Source organism: Chroicocephalus ridibundus, chromosome 1 (genome assembly GCF_963924245.1).
Source record: "Chroicocephalus ridibundus chromosome 1, bChrRid1.1, whole genome shotgun sequence".
Taxonomy (NCBI): domain Eukaryota; kingdom Metazoa; phylum Chordata; class Aves; order Charadriiformes; family Laridae; genus Chroicocephalus; species Chroicocephalus ridibundus.
The window spans coordinates 133,699,765-133,723,565 of NC_086284.1; the positions used below are offsets into that span (position 1 = coordinate 133,699,765).

Below are 23,801 nucleotides of genomic sequence, written 5' to 3' on the forward strand. Positions count from 1 at the left end.
TCTTAATCTGGAAGATTTTTAAACGGTTAGAAATTTCTATTTCCGAGTATTTTAGGTCTACGTGTATGAGAGTTATTGTAGGTGACACGGTCACATTGTATTTGTCAACAAAATCACAAAGTCTCCACAGGTTTCTTTTGAAAAGCAGTTAGAACATCACTTTCACCTTCACACCAAGTATATTTATTTTTTTGAAAATAACTGCTAGGTAGCATGCTACTGACGGATGCTTGTCAGTAAACATCAGCAAATTCAGAACACTCGTCTTTTTGTAAAAAAAAAAAAAAAGTGCAATTGTTCTTTAAAGTCAAAAACTCTTAAATGCTCATTGCCATGAGACAAGCAGCAAATGCCTGGATGGTACAAAGGATTTCCATGGTCACTTCCCATCTCATTACAAAGTATTGTAAACATTCTACTGTTTCAAGGTCTTGTTTTTTATTAAATTAACCACATCGATGACATCCTGTAGCACTTTGTGCGTGTCTGGCTCCCATCTCTTTGCTGCAGTAGCTTGCCTACGGACAATGCAGTGACTGAATTTCAGGTGTGGTGCTGTCTGGGTAACCTTACCACGCAATCCTTTTCTTATGCCAGTCAAAGCAGTTGCTTCACAGGCTGTTACAGTTGCAAAGCTTTTCCATAAAACATTCGTATTAAAGAAGTCATTTACTCTTGAGAATATAGCTTCTCGGGCAGATCTTTCCTTTAGTGGCTCACAGAACGTAGCTCTTCATGTATTTCACAATCAACACAGACCCTAGCAAATATCGTAAACTGAGACATGTTAGAGACATCTGTACTTTCATCTGGCTGCATAGCAAGCCTCTCACACTGTGCAATTTGTACGGATACTTGTTTCTTCAAACCTTCAGCAACCAGATCTTATCCGAGGGTCCCTTCCAACCACTACCGTTCTGTGATTCTGTTGTTTTGGTTGTTTTTTTTTTTTCTACACATCTTCCAAGAGTGCTTGCTGACGTATTGCTTTCTGCGTATTATTGCAGTCATTTTTACTGTGGCAGGAGAAGAAGTGTTTCCCCAGCGGCATGTGGCTTTTTGTCTTTTTCTATGAAGCAAGAAACCTCAAAGGAGGCTTCTAAACATTTATCATGAAGTTCAGTGAAATTTTGTAAAGTACTGGATTGGATATCACGTAGCTTGAAACACTGCTGAAAAAATTGTAGAGGTTTGTCTTCGTGCTCTGAAAGCTTAGCTTTTAAATGTCTTGCTAATTCTGATGGCCTTATACCATCATTAGCTAACTTCTCAAAGCATAATATGCACTTAGGGTGAGGTTCATCGTTAACGATAGTGGATGTAAATCCATATTTAAAATAGCCTTTGATGAATTTGATTATTTTTTTTTGGCCAGCTTCTTGTCAGACCTGATTAGCTGGTCGTTGTTTGTGCCTTGTAATGTGGCTGATAAAGAGCCTGTACTAGGAGTAGGAGAGTGTCATCTCTGCCATTTTCTTGTCATTTGTCTGTGCTTGCATTATTAGTATTATCTTCAAGCCACGCCCTCTTTGCAGGAATCTTTTTAAGCCACTTGTCCGTTTTGTGAGGGTTAGTTTAGTTAATATAACCCATAAATCCACTTAAGTGGGTACGTATTGATTGCAATATATTGCAATATGCTGAAAGCAAGGGAATGTGTGAGGGCACCACTGTTAACCCTCCACGTTGTGAACAGCTCTACACCCAGGACACCTCATGCACTGGATGTGGCAAGTGGCCATCATGGACTGAGTGAGGGCACCACTGCCAACGCATATACTGAATGTTAGTGAAGCTTAATTTATTTTTTTTTTTTAGATTTAAAAAAAAAATAGAAATTCCAGTATTTCCTTCCCACACACCAATGGATCATTTTACGCACCCCCTTGGGTATGCACACCCCAATTTTGAGACTACTGTTCTAGACAGTCCCCCACTTCTTGCCTCCAGAAGGCTGACAACATGTGGAAAAAAGACTGCGACAGAGATGCTGGGGAGGTTGGCAACGCTAAAGGTAAGCTTCTTGATTCAAAGTAGACGACAGATCAAGAATATGGTGCAGGAAAGGGGGAGAGAAGAAGAGGACTAGGCAGGAGAGGATTTAGGTACCTGAGAAAAAGGAAACAGAACAGCCACTTGCCTCCAAGTGGTGTCCCAAAGCAGCAGCCGACCCCCACAGCACAACCCACAGTCAGGACATCCGTGTAATAATATGGCTGCTACTGGTGAAAGAGACAAAGAGAAGACAGACAAACAGAAGAAAGAAGGAAAGAAAGCAGAGAGTGAGTAACAGAATTGGCAGGTACGGCCACATGCTGTCACCCAGCTCTGTCCACCAGTCTCAGAGTTATAGCTATATTTATCTTATTTCTCCCTTCTGGATGGCTTCAAAATATTCAAAAGACAAGACCTGGCACAAGACAGGCATGTACCTGGAATCACATCTTCAAGACACATGGAGGAGGCAGCATCTCATCTTTCATTGAAACATGCACATTTCTGTCACTGTAGAAGAGGTGTCTTGTGGAAAATACTCCAGAGGGTGGAGGGTGCATAAGTATGTTTTACTTCATTGCTTTTACTTTGGCAGGGGATGTGTCTCAAAAAACCCACCCTATGAGTCTGCGTGCGCAAGGTACATGCGTGTCCCAGGTGTCCCGTCGCCCTGGCTAGGTGAGTGGGTACCAGATCACCCAGCCTCGTGCTGTCCTGGTGAAAACAGTGAAATGGAAGGGTAGAGCCTCTCCTGAGACAGTTGCGGAAGACATAGAGCTGTTGAAAGGGAGAAAGTGCTCTTCTGCTCTTTCTCCAAGGTTTGGCCCTGAACTGCCTGAGGATGGTGAAAGGTGAGCAGATAGGTTTTTATTTTATTTTGTCTAAATCCTAGGTGGTGTGTAATACACCAGTGTCAAAAGCCCGTGTATTTGGTACTTCCTACTACCACGTGTTCCCAAAGTAGCCTGTTAGATCTCCCACAAGAGTTTTGAGAAAGGGTGGTCTTGTGTTATGATAGGAATCTGAGTGGCTGGGGTGAATTCTAAGGCCAGAAGGTCATGAATTCCTGTTAACCTGAGCAGGTCTTTGATAGAGCCTCAACCAAAAGGTGTCTCAAGGCTATCTCTGCGCAACCCAACAAAAATGGGCCAGAACAATGTGTCCTTATCCATAGCTTTGTCCTAGGTAACTTCTGGGCCCTATTAGTGCCCCTGTGGCCTTAAGACATAATCATGTCCAGAGCAGGGATGGGGTTCACTTCAAAGTGGGAGGGCCATGTTATACAGCCCACCAGCACCGTGATTAACAGCTTGAAACTGAGGGTACGTGCAACATGGCCAGTAGTATGGCAAGAGGTAATTGGAGTTATTTGAAGGTGCAAAGCCTGATGAGACAGTGTTGAAGAACAGTATAAGATAGAAAGACCTAGGGCAACCACTGAGAACAGCTTGTGGCATGGGGCATCTCCCAGGACCCAGCCCGGTGTCAGAGTGCTGATGCTGCGTAGCGGTGTAGGAGTAGCCAGATAGACCAAAACAAACAGACAATCAAAGAGTACCAGAGTGCACTCAGAAAAAGTAGGCTGGCCACCTTTTTCTTGTCAAGGGCTAAATTGGCTTTTCAAATCCATTTTGAGGGCTCCTCATTTATACACAGGGTGGTGTTCACCAACAACAGCACCAAGAAGTTGTACACCAAGGGCAACGTGATGTGAAGTTGCAAGCTGTATCCTGGACTAGGGTTAGCTAAAGATTACATGACTCCCAGGGAATGGAAATTACATTCGAAAATTTGATGTGAATCCATAAGAGGAACCCAACTAGGGCTACAAAAGCTGAGATAACTCTCAGTTTGTTCCCGTGCTACAATGTTATCACAGACTCACAGCATGTTTTAGTCTGGAAGGTACCTCTGAGGGCTTCCTGTCCAACTCTGCTCAGAGCTCAGATAACTCCAAAGCTAGATCAGGGACCTCAGGATCAAGGTGCTAGGTGAGCCCTAAGCTCCTCCAAGGGCGGACATTCCACAGCCTCTCTTGGCACCTGTGCCACCCAGAACAATCTTTGGGGCACGGGGAGGGGTTTTTTATGCATAGATAGAATTTCCCTTGTTGCAAGTTGTGCCTGTTGTCTCTTGTCTTTTCAGTGTTCTCTGAGAAGCGTTTGGCTATTTTGTCTCTCTAACATCTCCTTTAGCTACAGAAGACAGCAATTAGACCACTCCCCCTTCAGCCTTCTCTTTTCTTCTCTAGTCTCTCCTAGCGAACTATGTACAAAGTGTCGTGTGGTCTCTGAGACTATATTAATTCCAGGTACAGAGAAAGAAACAAGAACTGTAGACTGTCTTATGGAAGGGGTTTTTTTGTTGTTGTTTTGGGATTTTTTCATCTTTTTTTACTCTTAAGAGAGGTCCCATTCTCCTATATACTGTCAATCGTTCCACCTGACTGTGGTCTAACCCTTGGTTCTGAACCTGCTTTCACTCAAGGTTTTTGGCGGACTTACATGTTTTGCCTTGAAGTCTCAGGCTACGGCTCAGGCTGTCTCCAACATGCTATACTGCCACATATACACAGCTCTCAGCTTCTCTCTTGCTGAACCCGATTTTCCTCCTGGCACATCTTTTCTCAAGTTCTCAACTGAAGAGCTTCTAATTTGTAGCTGACAAACTATGTTGCTTCCTTTTTTTTTTTTTTTTTAATAGCAAACCAGAGTAAAGATCATTATTATTGTTGACGCAAGACCACGTTGCATTTGTCAGCTAACTAACTAATTCATCTATTTGAAGACTAACAGGAAAGTAGTGCATGGAAGAAACAAAGTGAACTTAGAAAAAAACATTGCATTTCAAAAATGCCTTAAACTTCTGGGCACGATAACCATGGGGAGAGGTTCAGGGCAGTGCACGGGGGGAAAGTGAAATAAAGGCACAAGAATGGAAAACATTTTAAGAGAAATTATTTACGAATGTATTTCCACTGTTCTAGGAAGAAGTTACCATGTACCTCTGGCACATGTGCTGTTTAAGGAAATTCCATGAATCAGAAGACTAGTACAAATGTGAGGGGACAGAGATAAATTGCCACATTTCTCCTCACAGCGGGATCATAGAAAAGTGGGAAGGGACCACTGGAGGTGTCTCCTTCAATTCCCTGCTCAGCGTTGTGCTAATTCCAAGGCTGGATCAGGTTCTTGTCCAGGTGAGTGCTGAAGATCTCCAAGGGTGGAGATTCCCTGGACCCTCTGGGCATCTGTGCCTGCGCTGAACACCCTTGGGGGAGGGAAACATATTTTCCTTAGATACAGTCATAATTTCCCTTGGTGCACATTGTGCCCATTGCTTTTTGCACTGCGTTGCTCTGAAAAGACCCTGGCTCAATCTTTGCTAAAATACACCTTTAGGTGGCTGATGACATCAGTTAGACCATCCCCCTTTAGCCTTTTCTCCTTTAGGCTGAGCAAACCCAGCTTCCTTAACTTCTCCACATATACCATTACTCCAACCTCCCAATCATCTTACTGGCCCTTCTCATCTCTCTTACGTGGGGAGCCCAAAACTTTATACACTGATATTTCTGATCTCCAGTCCACTGATGAAGAGGCCGTACAGTAGTTTCCTGTTCACATTATCACTTCCTGTCATACTTGCCATCATCTTTTGCCCTTAAATATTGCTACTCCTTACTTGAAGGTTTTTTTTAACTTCTGTTCTCTACTCGAGGCTTATTGACTTTCTGGACAGCCCTTGGTGCTCTCCAGGTTGAACAATGTCCACGGCAGGCAGGGACCGAGCAAGCTGCATCATTAGAAATCAGCACATTAACAGGTGTTACTTTTCCTCTAACCTTCTTTCACTGCCACCAGTTACATGTGAAAAGGAAGAACTTGTGTTGCTAGAGTGGAAGAGGTATCTGTGGAGAACCTTTCCTGAGAGCAGGAAATCCCACAGCAAGAGGCTAAATGAGTTGTACATTAAATGTCACATATAGGAAGACACTTGCCTCCAAGAGGAGCCCCGAAGCAACATCCAATTCCAACTGCGCAAGCCGCCACCAGGAGGTCGAACTGCCTATGCACATTCTGGAACAGAGAGTGCAGCCAGAGAAGGGCATGCTGGGGTTAGAGGGAGCAAAGCAAGGGGGTTAGGATCCAGAACAATGAAACAAAGCAACAGCCAGCAGCAGATTCAGCCACTGCTATTACAAATAGCAGGCTCTACACACTTTAGTGCAGTCTTTAGTACTGTCAGCTGGTCTTCAGCAGTGACACCTGGTCCTTATGCACAGACAGGATCTACTCGAGTAGAACAGCACCTCCCATTGTTGTGTTACACAGCCAGTTTCTGGTAAGAGCCTGTGTGTAAAGCAGTTCCTACATTTAGCTATATATGCAGTTAATAGATTTTTTTTTTATACAACTAGTCAATACAGTGATCAGCCTGCAGAGGCTCTTCTGCAACAGCAAAAGCCTGGGGACAGTGTCAGTGTCTATAATTAGCAATGCTGTATAAATTTGGCTTAAAGACAAATTGATCTTCGTCTGCAGCTACTTCTTTATACAGACGGTGATTACGGTGCAAAGGTATCAGCATCATGAGATTGAAAACTTGTCCAATGAATATTTCTAACCAGCCTCTGTGTAATTGGTAGGTAGCTTTGGTGGTCCTGCAGTTATTTGACTGTATATCTGGCCTCCCACTACCATTTTCTTTGGCTTGTATTTTACTGCTCTATAGCAGTACAGTGAACTTCAGTCCATATGTTTCCTCTGTGTTTTTGTGGCCTACTAATACTATCCTGTGTGCCTTAGGAGTTCAGCCTGTGGAAGAGCTGTGTGCAGAGACATGTGCCTTACCTCATACACACCACAGAAGATTGACATGAACTTGCTGAGTACCGCAGCACAAATACTGGCAATATGCACAAAAGGACCCTGCAAGAGAAGAGGAGAAGGAAATCAGAGAGGGTTACCCTCTGGTTACTGACAGCCATTCAGACATTGCAGCACTCGTAATTTCTCTTTGCCCATCTCAGGCAGTCCTCCAATCTTCTTTTTTTTTTCCCTCTCAAAGACTACCTGAGTTCAGTTCTTTGATGTTTTCTATATCAAACCTTTCAAAGCGGAAGGAAAATGGCCAATGGAAGGTAAGTGTTGCTGGAAAGAGCAGAGCTTTAAGAGGAATGGTGGCAGAAGAAAGAAAACATTTATAGACTCTTCCACAGACAACTCCTCCTACCTCCCAGACCTACTGCACACGAAAACAGCAATATTTACCTCTTTCCCCACAGGCATGCCACTTCCAAGCCCAGCTGTGAGACCCACAACTTTGGCCACAAAAGCTTTGAGAGTGAGATATTCCTTGAGGACCACTCCCCTCATAATGGTCTTGAGTTCTGGGATTCCAGACCCTGAAAACAACAGCAGAGCAGGGGATGAAGAAAACCCGCAGGCAAATGGCATGAGAAAAACGAGACAGACAGAAACAGATCTTGCCATGCCTTCTGCCCTCACCGACAGCTTGTGGAGAGACGAGGTGGCAGAAAATGGCCGCAAACAGAATAAGAACAAGTGGGTACGTGACCCACGCCAGATACTGCAGAGGAACATTCGGGTGCAGCTCTCTGTACATCCACTTGTAGGCTGTGGACAGACAAACAAAGAAGTCGTCAGCAACCACAGCTGCTCCAAACAAGTTGGTAGACATCAAAGAATCACACAATTGCTAAACCCACCCATACCAAATCTCCCTGAGAAATAGCATCCTAAAATCCTCATTTTCTAAGACAAGCCTTGTTACATTTTGAGTACGAGTTCCCAAACAAAACAGGCATTCTGCAGGAATGGGTAAAAATGGCTTTCTGTTCTTAAACACTATTAACACCTGCACCAAAATGTGGTGTAAGGAGAGGTATGTTACATGCAGTTGTGAAGATGAATCACTGTACATGGTCTTTTCATTTGGCAGCCTGAGGGCCTTAAGTGGGTCCTGAGGGACAATAAAGTGGTCCACCAATAGCTAGCGCTCTCTCCTCTATCTCAGTCACATGAAAAAATCATTCCCTCATAAAAAATAGCTTAAAAGGCTGATTATGATTTGTCTTTTAGAGCAGCAGCATGAGGGGAGCTGTGCCAACTGTTAAAACAGCAGTGGTACCAGTGCTCAGCCAGGTGCAACAGCACGAGCTGCTGAGAACCCAAACTGAACTGCAGCTCCTGGGCAGGTCATCATCAGCCAGCCTGAGCTGGCTCCCCACACAGCAGGAGGCTGAGACTTGGTGGAGGGAATGAAAAAAAAAAAACCCTAAAGGGAGTATAAATGACAGGGGCTCTCTGAGACTGGTAGAGTAAGCCAGATGCCTGGTAGATGGGGAAGCTCTAGAGGGAGGAACATTGGGCCGAAGGAGTATTGGGAGCTTTGAAGAACGCCAGCGCCTGGTGGACATCAGCAGCCAAGAGCGCTGAGAGGAAAGGGTTGGTGTGTGTATGCAGGCCAGGAATGGGACACTGAGGGTAAGGACAAAGGAACAGAGCAGTTAACAGAATGTGGGCAATGTTGTGCATGTGTGCATGCACCAAGATGAGCGGCAGGGGGACTGAAAGGTCCTGTAATTGTTACATCTGGCAAAGGGGAGAGGGACTGCAGGAAAAATGTGGGGAAGGGATATAAGACGGTGATTAGGAGATCTTTGTGAAAAGAGCCAAAGGAGACAGCACTATGTGGCCAGGTGGCAGGAAACTGCATGGCACTGTACAAATGAAAATTGGCAAGAACAATAACGGATAAAAAGCAGAAACAGTGTCAGGAGGGCATCCAAGAGACCCTTACCCACTCCTTCCCCCATGTGCTCATTATTCCTGGGGAGGATGGGAACCAGTATGATAGGAAGGACCGCGGTACCACTTCCCTGTGCCCCTACATGTTCAAGGGAGTAGGAGGGAAAGGGAGTCAAAATAATGGTTTGTCTTTGACTCATCATACACATAGCCTTTGTTTCTGCCCACTTACTTCCAAATTTTTGCCTGCCATCCCTTTAAAGAACCTCTCCCCAGTTAACCTTTTCTCTACTATGCTGCAAGTACTTCAAAATCCTCAGTCAGCAAGGAGTGAGGATGGGACACTGATGTTAGAGGAGGAGGAACATTGTCACTGGGCTTTGTAAAACATTCATGTCATTTACAGTGTGTTTTTGCAACACCTGAATGGGACCCACCCTGTAGGCTTTTCGCACTGGCATAATCCATTCCCCAGCTCACCAACGCCATGACCAGACCCAAGAGAACCAAGAAAATCCAATCCTCTCCAAGCTTCTTGGTAACATATTTCTGGATGCGTCTAGCACAGTCTGTGGAGGGAAGAGTGAACCAGAAAAACTGAGGGAACATGGATGAAGCCTGTGTCTGTCTCTCCTCTCCTATGATGAGAACTGAAGTTTATTTGGAAGCATCATGGGCTTCGTGTTGAAGGACTGTTACCCATCCCTCTCTTACACAGCTCTGCAAAACCTTATGCAGTTTCAAAAAAAAAAAAAAAAACGGGATGGGGGTGGTGGAATTTAACATCTTGTGCACTAGCAGCAAAAATCTAACACAAGAAAGTCCATTTCCTCCTGTTACAGAGAACTGTTGTGGAAAAAATTATTAACTTGGGACTGGTCTTTTTTCCAAACAGATCTTGGCTCTTCCTAAGATGAAAGCTTACATAAAAGAATATTTTTGACCCACTGTGATTCCTTTTCCTTCCTTCCCTTCTTCTCCCCCGTCACAATTTTCTTTTCTTTTTGCCTTGCTTAAATTCCATCTCTCTGGCTGGTCTACCCAATATCTGGACATAGGGCAATGAAAGATGAATTGTCCCTACCTTGACATTTCGAATAGTGATCTTCTTTGATCTCTACTTGACTGTCACGTTTCAGAGGTTTTTCGTTGTTCTTTTGGGCCTGCTTCTTATTCAGGAGTTTTGCTGCTTCCTTCTCTGCAAAGTCGGGTATCTGGTCTGTGTATTGGCCATAAAGCTAGAGGAGCAGAAAGCAAGAGATATCAAAACGGAAAGGTAAGGCAAATGCTCCTTCACAAATAGCATTAGAGAGGAAGAGGCAGATCTACTAACAGTCCGAGGTGCAAGCCCAAATGTACCCAAGCAGAGAGACAGAGACACAGAAACACTTATACAGATGCAGCTCGTCTTTTTTTCCTTGTCTTTTCTGTTTCCCTCTTCCCGCTCTTTCCAAAATCTTTTAAATCTCCTTTTTGGGCATACAAGATATGATCACAGAATATTAATTGCTTTCTAACATCCTGAGAAAGAGCTGGCTGTGGTCTGAAGGGATTGAGCAAGCTTTCTGGAGATACAGAAGAAGGTCAAAATAGTTCACATGAGGCTGCCACCCTGAGGGCTGTCTCATAGATCTCAGCAGCACTGTAGAACATCTCTGAAGGTTTCAAGAGGTATAACACTATCAAACAGGCTGCAGGAACGCCCTGCATCTGTTCCTCCTGCTGCCAAGGAATGCTTAACAGGGCACACAGCCACTGGTGGTGCCTGCAGAGGAAAAGAAGCAGCATCAGCTCGGACATACCACAGGGTACTGCACACCTCCTCCCATTATTTACCCAAATCCTCTCATATCTCCAGTTCCTCTGAATTTCCTACCTGCCTAATCTAGTCTTTGTCTTCAGACACTAATCTTGAAATGCAACTGGTTATATGCAATTCACAACTAGCTACCTGCGCTTACCAATGACATTTCAGACATGGACCTGTAGTGAACTTGGCAGTTGTACCATCTTGTCAACAATGAGATCTCAAGGGAGCCTGGAGGATCCTGGATGTGCCCCCTTGTTTGTTTATCAGATTCCCTGAAGAGCAGCTATCCTACCTCACTCTTTCAGAGTATAGGTGTGGAAGGTGCGCATTTGAGAAGCAGAGAATAAGCCTCTCCTCTTCACGTGTCCTTCAATAAACCAGATTTGGCGTTACTTGAGGTCAGGTTACCACCTGATGCGTGGCCTGTGATCTTGGCACTTCTCACCTGTGAGAAGGTGACCCTCTGCTTCCTCCCCAGCTTCTTCCCCATCTGCTTCTCTAAGATTTTCTGAGTGGCAGAAGGAGAGTGGGCAATGCTTTGATCAGCAAAATCAGACACTTCAGCTGGAGAATGACAAGACATATGAGAGATATAAAGCCATACCATGTGCTTAGGAGACATTTCAGTTTGACAGCTTCGTGTCTCCGCCTTTTGAAGTGACACAGGAGATTTCGCTCCTGTTCCCTTGAGGTCAAATAGATTCAGAGACTCACAGAAAGATTTACACTGGAAGGCACCTCTGGAAGTTTCTAATCCAAGCCCCTGCACACAGCATGGGAACTCCAAAGCCAGATCAGGCTGCTCAAGACCTTGTCCAGGCAACTCCTAAACATTTCTAAGGGTGGAAATTCCCTAGTTTCTCCAGACACTTGTTTCAGTGCTCTACCAATTCATATTTCCACATAACATATATGACTGAAGGTCCTAAATAGTTTATTTATTTTCATATTCCTCGAGAGACACTTGAACCATGTGCATTAGCTCCCTTCGAAAACCCTAGTGTTTTTTTCACAGAACACATATCTAGGCTTTTTAAAATCATCCAGTTCTTAAAATGGCTTACCTACTGTCTCTTAAATAAACTTGTGCTATCTGAATATCTGAAAGTATTCTTCCATTCATCACTGTATTGGAAGCCAACAAATTGAATGTAATTATTAACCACATGATTATCAACGCACTTTAGGCAAATTAAGGAATGCAGACATGGAATGAGGAATGGACATTCTGACCCCCATAATATGGACAGGACAGTGAAACATCAGGCTGAAGAACTTCATATATAAGGTAAGGTGTCGCATACAGAATCCAGTCCTAAATAGCAGACTGCTCCTTTTTCTCTCTCACTGTGCCTATTTCAGCCAGAAACACCAAGTACCAGCAGATTTTAGACAAATGCATCTTCACATCACCTCAGCTAATGTTTCATTGCCTTTACATAGTCATGAGGGATGGGTTTATATCAAATACAGCTTAATCCAAACTATGAACTCAAATCCGTGCCCAGTATGATGTTCAAATTAGAGTCTTCCAACTGCCCAGATGGAACAGCATGACAATATAATAGCACGAATGGTAAAAGTCCTCATACGGTATCCTAGTTCACCGCTTCTATCTGGCTGGAAAACGGTGCACTCAGGATGTGGGAAAAAAGGAGTTAGTCTCCGGATGCAAAAATGAACGTTCTGTCCTGGAGAACAAGTTAGTCTCTTAAAGAATGCCTCATATACGTGCTTTTCTTCTCCAGGACTCTGGCACTATTTAAAATGGTAGGAGATTGTGGGAGAGAGAAAGAATCCAGAAATCAGAGGATGACCTTAAAGCAAAATTAGGTTAGACAAGAAATATCCACTCCGTTAGAAGACATATAAAACTAAAAATATAACACAGGAGGACTTAGACTGTTCCTTCTTCTGATGCTCCCTCTCTAACACGAGGAACACCGGGTTTCCGAGGACCAGAAGAACTGGAGAGAATGTTAAAATATATCAATTACCACCTAAAGGGTTGAGCCAAAAAAGGTACTATCATGCCCAGCTTGGCTGAATGCTGAGTGAGAACGTGATAATGGTGCAAAACCAGCTGAAGGTATAAATGCTGCTGGGGAAGGAGGGGGAAAGGGAGAGAAAGTATAACCCGAGTAAAGTTCATTTTCAGGGAGGCAGCATTTATTAATGTTTAACTGCAAACCAGCAGGGTTTGTCTTTCCAAAAAAAAGATGGGGAAGCTTCATTGCTTGAACAATGGAGGAAAAGCTGCACAGAATCTCAGGGGAAAAAATATGTACAGCACCGCAATCTCAAGGCTTTTCTGGGAGCTATTTTCTGAGAGCTCGGCACTTGCATAAAATTGCCCTCATCTCACAGTGAAAAGCTATTTCCCATGCCATTCAGACTGAGCAACATGTTCTTCACAGCGTACTCCACTCCTGAAATCCCTTCCCCCAGCATTGCCAGTGCACACTGGTTTTAATCTGCTGCTCCTGGCCACTGAGGCAGCCTTGGGCTCTGCTGCTCACCCCTCTCACTCCCACCTTGTAGCCATCCTGCTGCTCCTGAAATGATCTTCCTTAGGTTTTTTTTTGTTGTTGCTGGGTTTTTTTTGTGATGGATCACAAAAGAGTAGCCATGTTTGGTCTCAAAGCTGAAACCTCACAAAACTCACTTCATAAATAAATGTAAATGTCAGTAAAAAGTCTAGGCTCAACTGCTTAGACAGATTCAAAGAGGCACACGTGAGGGGTGGGTGCCAGCAAGAAAAGAATAGTTCTTCCTGAAGGACAGAAGGCAAAGGGGAGATCTAACAGCAGTCCCACCACCTGAAGGGAGAGGGGGGTTGGGGAGAAACATCAGAGCGATACCTCTTGGAGGGGCACAGTGAAGGACAAAAGGAAAAAGACGTAACTTGCAAGAAGGGAAAGTCTGTGCAAAAGGAGACTGTGTCCGCATCCACTCCCTCTTGGGGGTAGTTCAGCACAGGAACAGGTGCCCAGAGGGGCTGGGGAATCTGCAGTCTCAGAGATGTTCAGAACGTGCCTTGACAAGGCCCTGGACAACCTGACCTAGTTTTCGAGTCAGCCCTGTTGTGAGCAGGGGCTTGGGCTAAAGACCTCCAGAGGCCTCTCTCACCTACATCTTTCTGTGAGCCTGTTATTCTGTATTACTGCATTGCCCATTTACTTATTACACATCCCTCCCACTACACCCATCTGTGTATTGCCACAAACATCCTTTCTATAGTCCTGAGTAACACAGCTTATAAATACTTCACCAGCTGTAGCTGCTTTCTCATCCAGAAAGAAAACAATACAAAACCCTACAGTGTATGAGAAAGTATATTTTTTTTATCCACGTATATTACATAACCTATCATATACCCACTGTTATCTTAATCGTTCAAAATTACATATACATTACTATTATTATCCCAGTACTATTATTATTTTATTATCTATTAACCACTCTATGTTTTTTCACCATCAATTATCTGAAGGTCCCAGGCCAAAGACCAAGATTTCACTGTTCTGAGGCTTATGTAAACCAAAACAAATCACAAAGCTAGTCTGAAATAGCTTCCAACCTACATATAAAACAGAAGGCAAAAGACAAGGGCACAACAGAATCAAAATCTCTCTCTGCCACGTGTTTTTTCACATGACAGTGGGGAAAGAAATCTTAATGGTTACTCTGCATGGAAATGGACGAAAACATGTGCAGAAGGTTGTTTTTCTTGCTAATAACACAAGTGTGCGTCTTTGTGCAAGGTGTACATTAGCATGCATATTTATATCTTATATGCATGTGTGTGAATGGCTAGCAAAATATTCATCTGGACAGCAAGCCTGTTTTTGCCAGAATATGCCTGCACGCAAAGTTTCATACATAAACATACGGTCGCATGTGTATGTGATTGTTCATGTGAAAGTATTTCTAGGGCATATTTTTCAGTAAATCTATAAATACGGCTGTCTGCTTTTTAGATTGCAAATCTTGTTCACAAATGCCTGCTTGCTGGGAGACATTACTGCCTGAAGGTATGCACAGGAATGCATTTGGTGGCCTGCTTGTTTGTGCGTGACGTTGTCTATCTACATGCATCAACCAGCACAACACTGGATCTGAGGGCAGACACACTCCGATGCCAGGTAGGAAGAGCGCCGAGGTGGGTTGTGTTGCCTCCTTGTGTCATCTGTGCCTGCTTGCCAGAGTGGTTTTAGACGGGTGGGGCCTAGCATATCGGGTGGATGCACGTGAACTGGGATGGTTTTGGATGTGCTTTACTGGAGAAACAGGTTGCACCCCACAGCTCCCCCCCCCCGCCCCCAACTCACGTAGCACAAGGTGTGTTTCCTTTGCCCACCTCAGCTCTCCAGCCCTAGGCGTTGCTCCACTAGCACCCCATGCGGCAGGCGTCTGCCATCCTCCCAGCAAAGCCGTCACCGCTCAACCAACGGCCAGCCAGGGACTCGGGCACGGCTGATGGGGGTGGGATGTCTCCAAAGGCTGAATCCTGGGGGAGCTCAGCTCCAGCTGGGCTCACGCACCTCTCCATCAAATCCCACCCCACGCTCACCCTGCCAGCATCACTGCTGCGGCCAAACTATTGCCTGGCATTAATGCAAATACAGCACAAACTGCTCCAGTCAGACTTCTGTCCATACACCTTCCCACTTGGGCTGCTGCTTCCAAATCATCCAGCGTGTGGGTTTGGGAAGGGTTTAGTGTAGGAGACATTTGCAAACTCTCAGATGTTTTAGGCAGTTTCGGAAGAGAAATTCCTGAATATGGCCATAGAACTGATTCTCTAATCTTTTGCAGTGTGGCATATGTAATCCTCATAAGGATGCTTATCTACTGGAAGGGATTTTCTTGGTGGCAAATGTGGCTTTACTCCTATCACTAAATCACAAGTCTTCAGGAGATGATTAATGCATCCCCTCCCTCATCCCCCAATCATTCACAGAAGTATTCATGCAAGGCAGTTTGCACTCATGTATGGAGAAACATCCACTCTGTATGAATTTCACATTCACGTGCTCTCTCCCTCCTCATTTGACTGGATCTTTCATTGCTCTAAAGCCCTCTTAAGTCAGCTTAGTCTGAGCAGAGTAGTAGGAAATAAGACACCAGGACTCTGCTATAGAACCTCCCCTTTGCAGGAGGCTGTCCTAAAAGGAGAGGTAGAGGAGATACAGAGGATAATGGAACAAGGAGCCATAACCAGAGTACATCCGTGTCCCAGATATTTTTCTAAACTGCCACTTGTATGAACTAGAGCAAGAGTCAGGTCAAGTTTAAGGGTTAGAAAATCCCTTACCTACAGCTCCCCTAAGAGTTACCAAAACCATCAATATGGTTCTGTGACCAAGAAGGGCTTTTTGATCCAAGAAAAGTCATAACAGAGCTCTGCACGACTTCCTCTGTACAGCTATGCAGATAGATACTCATCTATATACATCACTGTTCTCTTTGGTTATAGTCACTCTTCTGCTCTACTTACTATCACTATGCAGATGAAGGCAGCTGCAGTTTCTCTTTGCTGTTACAAACACATTAATGGCCTGGTTGATTTTCCCCATCCCAGCTTGCCCATTCTAACTCTCTTTGTGTCCATGGCAGGTGAAAATGACCCCTGACTCAAAATGCTGATAGCCCTCCTGGATGTAAGTACAACCGTGAAAGTCAATGCCTGACCTGGGAGTCAGCAAACGAAGGGCAGAGTTGGTAGGATTGGGAACGGACAGGGATGTGTGCTCTACCAGCACCGTTCTGGGAGCCCCAAGAGGTTATGTGATCCCAGGGAGACCTGTGCTGCCACAAATGTCCCAGTTGTCCAGCCCTACCTGTGGGTAGCTGAGGGAGTTCTCCAGGTAGTGCAGGTCGTCCCCTGTCCCCCCGGCCTCGCGTCCTGCCTCCACAGGTATCCCGTAACGGGTGCATTTCTCAAAGCAGACATAGTCGTATTGCGGTGTGCCCCCCCACAAAGCTGACTTCGATCTGGGTTTCTGCGTCATGGTCTTTGAGCTCTCCATGCCTCTACTCTTCCTCACGCTTAGTTGCAACGGAGCTGCCTCTCTGGGCCTTACCTAGAACCACCTCATGTTCTGGCCAAGAGCTTGGCCTCCGCACTTTCCTCTGCTCCCTCCTTCCTTTCTTTCTCTCCTCAAACCACTCTGACTTGTTCTGTTCCTTCACTCACTTTTTCTCTGCCCCTCCTCCTCCTCCTTCTTGTGCCTCTCTCTGCCCTTCCTGCCCAAAGGCAGTGATCGCAGGGTTTAACTATATTTATAGCAACCTTCCTCTGCCACATGATTCCCCAGTGCCGTGTCTGATCTCAGCAAAAGGCACTAACTCTGACGGGATTGAATATCAGGTGTGGTCAAGAGGGGAACTCCTGAAGGAGAGGGAAGGGAGAGGGGGGAGGAGGAAAGAAGGTGGTAAGACAGAGCTAGAAGTACAGACACAGAAAACAGATAGGAGGAAGCAGAAATGATTATTCAGGGGATCTCTTCTTTCACACGTCCCCATCCTGGGCAAGCCATACTTGCAGTGAGAACAAAATTCAGTGGGTTTCCTCGTTTTCTTCCCAGATACCAGGCGTCCAAAAGACTGATTGACAATCATAAAGATGCCAGCGACTATGGTGAGGTAGAACAAGATAGGTACACACTCAGAGTCCCGAGACAATTTTTCTAAGTCTGTGGTCCACAAGAGAAGCAGCAAGCCCTAATGGAGAAGTCAGGCATCCCTGTAAACTGCTGAGCATTGCAGTTTAATCGCAGCCTTCCCACATACCCTTATGGGGAACACTTTACACTTTTGAAGAATGTCACCAGATTGTTCCGTGGGTATTCAATTAGTGGTATATGCAGAAACTTATTCTTCTTGATGCTCACTTTTGCACAGGCTAGAGCACTCAACAGCTTCTTCTCTCCACTCTGCCACTTGTTTCTCAGCCAGGCAAAAAAGCAATGAGCTCAGCCAACACCAGTGAGCTACCAGCCAGCGACAGGAATGAGAAGCATGTTCCAGCAACATGGTCTAGAGACACCTCCCAGTACTGTCAGTGTGCTGAATGTAGCCATGCGTCTTTTTATGGCTATGAACCAATGAAAAGCAGTGAGTTCAAGATCCTAGAAATTATGTATAAGAAAAGAAGACCCCGCATGACTCGAACACAGTTACTAAACAGCTGCTATTAACTCCTTCTTCATCCTCTTGTACACTATCACCCCTCCAGAACAATGGTTTCCAAGCTTCTCACGCTGCACGATAAGATATTTGCAGGCAGGATGGGGGAGATAAAGAGGCAAAACACCCTTCTTTTGGGTCCAGAACAGTAGTCTCATTATTTCATTTTGCAGACCCCTGTAAAACATTTCTCCTGGAGGCTCATTTTGCTTTTTCTCTGCCTGAATGGTTCTTGAGAGTGGGGTACAAAGAAAGTGTCCAAGAGGAAGACACACTTGATTTCCTCCATAAACCACCTCCCCACCTCCTCCAATGTCTCTGCTAGCAATATCCATATGCATGCCCATTAGCAATAATATCCATATGGATATTGTTAGCCTATACAACACATACCTGGTGGCAGGCCAGGTGAGTTCTGAATATTTACAAAAACATATAGGCTCATCTGTTTCATTCTGACCAGCACTCACTTTACCGTCAATAAGCAATGTTTTCTGGAGGAAGACTGTGGCCCATCAGTAGGACAAAACTTGTAATGAACCCCCTTAAAGAAGAGTTTCAAGTGACCATGTCTAGGAAATCAAAGATGAATATTTGGGTACCCTCATAGATTTCCATCATAAAGACATTAACTGCTCCCAACCTACTGAGATGCTTTTGGAAGACCCATGTCACTAAGCTTCACATAAAAAAAGGTGCATAGCGTATACTATATAGTGTATAAAATACAACAAACTGCATAGAATGTAAAAGTGTACATGATATATAGAAAACTTAAAGACTAACCACAACAAGCCCCAGCAAACATCAAAGCTGTAATACAGCACAAGATCTTCAGTTACTATTACATTTACTGGAGGACAACACTCATCATAGCCACTGGAGAAAACTAATGGGAACCTTTACCCAGTGCACGCTCCTAGCTCTTGTTTTTCAAGAGGCACAAGAATACCACATCAGAAATTTCTTCAGTGTAAAAAAGAAGCCCCCGCTGCCAGCTAATCAAACCCTTGCTGTCTGTCTTGTCTGATACTGTTGTGGAACTTCCATGGAAAATAGTTATATAATTATAGCTTAAAATAAGATGATCCTACCCTGAAAGGTTATTTCCAAGAACTGTTCCTTTCAGGCTCCAAACTGGCCTCAGCCTTACTCGCCTCATCACTAAAAGCATGAAGGACCCCAAGGCCAACATTCACCAAAAGGCTCTAGATGCTCCTCGAACGACAAACCTTTACTAGCCTTGTGAAGAAGACAACCCACAATAACCCTGTGCCCTCACTCATGCTTTCCATACACCTCATCCAGTGCACCAAATGGTAGACTGATAACTATACAGATGAAACTGAAGATCATTATGCACACAGTGGTACATGTGTACACTCTAAGGACCGAGCTCTAAGGACATCTCCAGCTAAGGACCCGGCGTTTATCTAATTGCCAGTGGGAGAGCATTTCTCATCAAACAATCTCTCAGCCTCTGATCCCTGTACCCAGATATTGTCTACCAAGGTAAAGAGTGAGAACTGAAATTCACCATTCCAGTGCATGACAAAATACATAACATCTGCAGAGATATTGGATTTATGTCACATTTTTTCCTGTGTTCTGAACACTAACCTTATCATGCTCCACAGCTTATAAATCACCCCTCTCCCTCTTTCCCCTAGGAATAAAGTAGTTTGTCAGCTCTCTAGGCACTATTAACATCCTCTCTGTCCCACAAGGTGCCAATAATCTTTTGTCACAGCCTCACTGACACTAGTCTAGTTAAATTCAAAGAAGCCGCTCTCAACTTGTATTTGCTTTAAGATCTGCTGCTTCTATTTCAGACTCAAAGAACTTGTAGACCCAACAGCTTGTCCACTTTTTCCACCTGGCACAGATGACCTAATGAAAGGTATTGTTCCAGCTCTACCCATTGTCTTGTCCATGTTTTAAGATCAGCAGAGTCACGAAAGTACAGAATACTGAGCACATCCTGAAAAAGATCTGCCTTTTTACACTCCTGTTGTCCAGCAGCTGCTGTGAAATCTTCCCTATCACTTTTCCTGTAATTTCCTGCCATAGTTCTTCTTTATGTATTTTCTTTATTGCTCAACTGTCCTGCTTTCTAAGGCTGAGGACACCGCAATGTAGTACTCCTGTTGTATGAGAGGTTACCAACAGGTTCAGGAGACTAGCGCAGAAGTGGAGGAAGATGTAAAAAAAGAGGAAGATGTCATAATCACCTTGCGCTAGTCACAAACACAGATGACCTGTATGTATGGCTCGACTCCTCAAGTCCACCTAAGCCTCTTGAAAGGGCTCACAAAAGTTTCTAGACTGACGCACAGCACGCAAGAGGAAAGGTATACAACTTGCTCATACACCAATTTTTTCTTTGCATATTACAGGCCCTAAAGGGACTCCAAAGTGTGTTTCTGTGGTACTTCCTTCAGGCAGGACATCTTCAAGACAGATGAAACAGCTACAGCCCAAATTAGGGTCTTAGATGAGGAAAAAGAAAGGAATAGAAATCAGAAGAACTCTCACCCAAGATTGGTTTCTTCTCCAGTCAGACATCTCTTTCTCCTTCCTCTTCCCAGTTTTCTCTCAGGTCTCCCTTTCTCTGCCTTTAATTTTTCTTCTGAATGCTTTTCAGGATGCAAAAATATAATTCCTAGCCTTCCCATCCTACTGCATTTATAGTGAAAGGTCTGATACTATGGGGGCAAGGATGATTGAAGACTCGCACTTCTCTCATGGTCCTGTCCCAGGACATTTATCACCTGAAATCCCAGTGCTGTTAATCAACAGTGACAAGCTTAATGTTTTTCCCTGTCCCCTGCCTACACAATTATCAGACATCATACAAACTTCTGAGTCTTCTCCTTATACTAGAGCTTTTTGTGTGTGTGTGTGATTTTCTAGCAGATTCATCCTAAAAGATCAAGACCACTTCACAACCTCACTGTACAGAAACCTTATGTCCCACTGCCAAAGTGCAGACTCCTCTGGAATGAAACACAACACTTATTTTTCAGCTGCCACCAGTACTGTGTACACCAGCAGTACACAGACATTGTAGCAGATGGTGATACAGAGCCCTCTACCACCCCAGACTGAAAGGAGCTGAATTTGTGGAGGCAGAGTTATTGTTGCTCAGAACCTTGCATACAAAATAGAAACGCAGACATTTAAGAATAAAGAAAAAATAACATTCTGTGCTTAAGAGGACACAGTCCAATAAGGCTGTGAAGGAGATTATATAAAAGATAGGCAATGAGACACAAGAAACTGTAAAGGTGAAAGGGAAAAAGGTAGTTCTGAAGCAGGAAGAGGAGAAAGGTGACAAAAGGAGAACTACTTAACAGTAACTAAAACTCTGAGAGATAAACACAGAGGCAATAAGAGGCAATGAAAGCACAGAAGGGCATGAGGACATGAGATGCAGGACAGAAAGAAGTCACAGCAAGTGTACTTTGCCTCAAGCATTAGCTTCAGACGGAGCAAAAAAAGATTGAACAGGAAAAAAAACTTCAGTAGACATAAGGTACTGTCTTGTAGATGAGAACAAGGTGCTTGAATGGGACATTTTATTAGACAAGATACCCATGGAAGCTTCAAAGAGCTACAGGAGGCAATTGGAGTTTTGGGAGAGAAAGAATGCTGTGAAAAGGGTTAGGCAGAGGGAGGGAGACTAGGAGAAAAGATAGCTTTTATAGCGAAAGAGAGAAATAGACCATGGACTAAGGATTGAACAGTAGCAAAAGAAAAAATATAAGCTGTACAGGACCATATTGCAAGCAAAGCCAGCTATGGAGAGATGATGACAGAGGACTCTCAGAGAACACTTGAAAGAAGAGTTGAGTTCACAGTAAGAAGTAGAAAGAAAAAGTCCAGAAATTTTAAGGGCTTCCATCATGGAGAAATAACAATATAATATGATGATATTCAAGAGGACATGTACTAACTAATACTAGACTGAATTGACAGAAACAGGCTAGATTTTGAGAATCATCGGCTTTTGATGATTCCAAGTAGGGAGATGATGATGTTAGCAGAGGAAAGGCAGAATGGAAAAAAAGAAGTAGATCTCACAATTGAAAGCAGATAAATACTTGTAGGAACACAGTGACATGAAGAAGCCATAGAAGTAGAAGTTGGAATAGATAAACTTGGAAGGAAATTTCAACGGATCATGATATGACATGATGACATTTTTGGTATGACATGATACGACATTATTACATGCCATGACTAGGGAAAACCCAAATGGTCTTAAAGGGGACAGGGTTGTGTCTTGGTTCCAGAAACAACTCAACTGTCAGTCCGCACAGAGCACTTTGTGAATTCACCCCAAAATCAAATGAAACAAAGCCATATCTATGTTGATGTTAGTAGCTAATGTAAGTTACTTGTTCATTTGAGGTTGTCTTATCTTACATCACAGTGTGGTCACAGTTTGGAAATGAGAGCAGAAAGAACAAGCAGAGACTACTTAAATCCAGCAGCAAGAGCAAGACACAGAAAATCAGAGGAAAGAGAAGATAACAAAATTAGGTTGTATAAATCGATCCCACCTCATACAGAACTTTAAGGTGGATCTGACTAGATGTCCTGGTGAGCTTTCAGGTCAAGATCAGCAGGCTTCAAAACTCAAAACAGAACTATCTTTACCAGAACAAAAATAAGATTATTCGATTTTATTTTTTTTAAATAGAGAAAACTTAAAGTATGTAAGTCAGGAAGCACAGAAATAAATATACAGTTTATACACAACTCTCCCCCACACACTGTGACCTTGGTTCCAATTAACTCTGTGACCTTCTGAGCTGCTAAAATTTTATGCTTACACTCCATTGCCTAGGAGATTGTTTCTGCACCTCCACAGCTTGGATGGCTCCTCCCCTACAGCTGCCCCTCTTCTTAAATTGCAACCCTCAATTCCCTCGGTGGCTCTCTATCCTACAGCACTCTGTAGCCTCTACTAAATCATTTCTCCCTTGCATATGCTCAATGGCTTTCCAAAGGAAGACCTGTCTTGCTGGCAGGGTAGAAATCCGATTGTCTTATCTTAGAATAAACTTAGAATAAACGAGGGCAAATCAAATAGGCACAGTGTGTATACAAGTATCAAAAAGTTAATAAATAAAAAAAAAGAGGCAAAAAGTAAAATTAGGCTGCTGAGAGGCAGAACACTTTATAAATGCATTGTGCATCCAAAAGCAGCTAAAGTCAGTAAGAACTAGCAAACGGTCAATGAAATATTTGAAGTAAGTTTAGAGTCTTTCTTATTTTCCAGGAGAATAATGTTGCATCATAAGCATTCTCCGAAGTAATCAGCTTGAAGACATTTTTAGTAGAAAGACTAAGGAACATCTGGAACTATAGATTCATCCCTAGTGATCAAAACATATTAGGGATTCTTCTAAGCTTGTGAATTATTATTATTCCAGGACAGAGAATCTACAGACTCTCTGGGAAGTTGCTCCTTACCTGTATATGTAGACGATGAGCTCTGATTCCAAATGGTGAATGTTCTCTAATAAGTCACCTGCACCATGACCTGTATGTTGTTGTCAGCTAAAATCATCCTTGAGAGATGGTAGGCAGTGCATGGTAGGTAATTTGTGCCTTTCTTCCTCTCCTTCCGGTAGATCGCTTGTTGCACAGGTAAATTTAATAATTGCACATCCAAACTGTCAATCATGCTATTACACAGCAGCATGACCGACATCATAAGGGTGGAAAGAAAATGCAGTGATGAGCTGTGTAGAACTGGGCTGGCACAGGCTGTGCGAAGGTCTCCTGGTTTTGTATTGAACTTGGCTAATTCCAAGAGAAGAATGCTGCCTCTTATGTAAGCCATGGCCAACTAGGAAGAAGTGTGCTCACAGCTGAAAATTTTTGGAAGAGGACTGGATGATGAAGCAAAATTATTTGGATTGAGATGAAAAGGGAGGGTTTCAAGGACAAATCAGGGGTATGCCTGAGCTGGGATTGGGCAAGAAGAAGGGACCTTCGGTATGGACAGATATCTCCAGGAG

The 23,801-nt window shown here is 43.8% G+C and overlaps 1 protein-coding gene across 1 annotated transcript in view; it reads right to left on the reverse strand.

The window, feature by feature from the left end:
• The window catches only part of CLCN1 (chloride voltage-gated channel 1), a 68,369-nt gene that overhangs the window by 27,055 nt on the left and 17,513 nt on the right, over positions 1-23,801 (reverse strand). Inside the window, exons 2-7 of the mRNA XM_063354109.1 lie at positions 9,853-10,006; positions 9,206-9,337; positions 7,506-7,634; positions 7,269-7,402; positions 6,849-6,926; positions 2,141-2,219 (exon numbers count right to left, since the gene is read on the reverse strand). Of these exons, the coding sequence (XP_063210179.1) occupies positions 2,141-2,219; positions 6,849-6,926; positions 7,269-7,402; positions 7,506-7,634; positions 9,206-9,337; positions 9,853-10,006 (706 nt within the window). The remainder of the gene's footprint in view (positions 1-2,140; positions 2,220-6,848; positions 6,927-7,268; positions 7,403-7,505; positions 7,635-9,205; positions 9,338-9,852; positions 10,007-23,801) is intronic.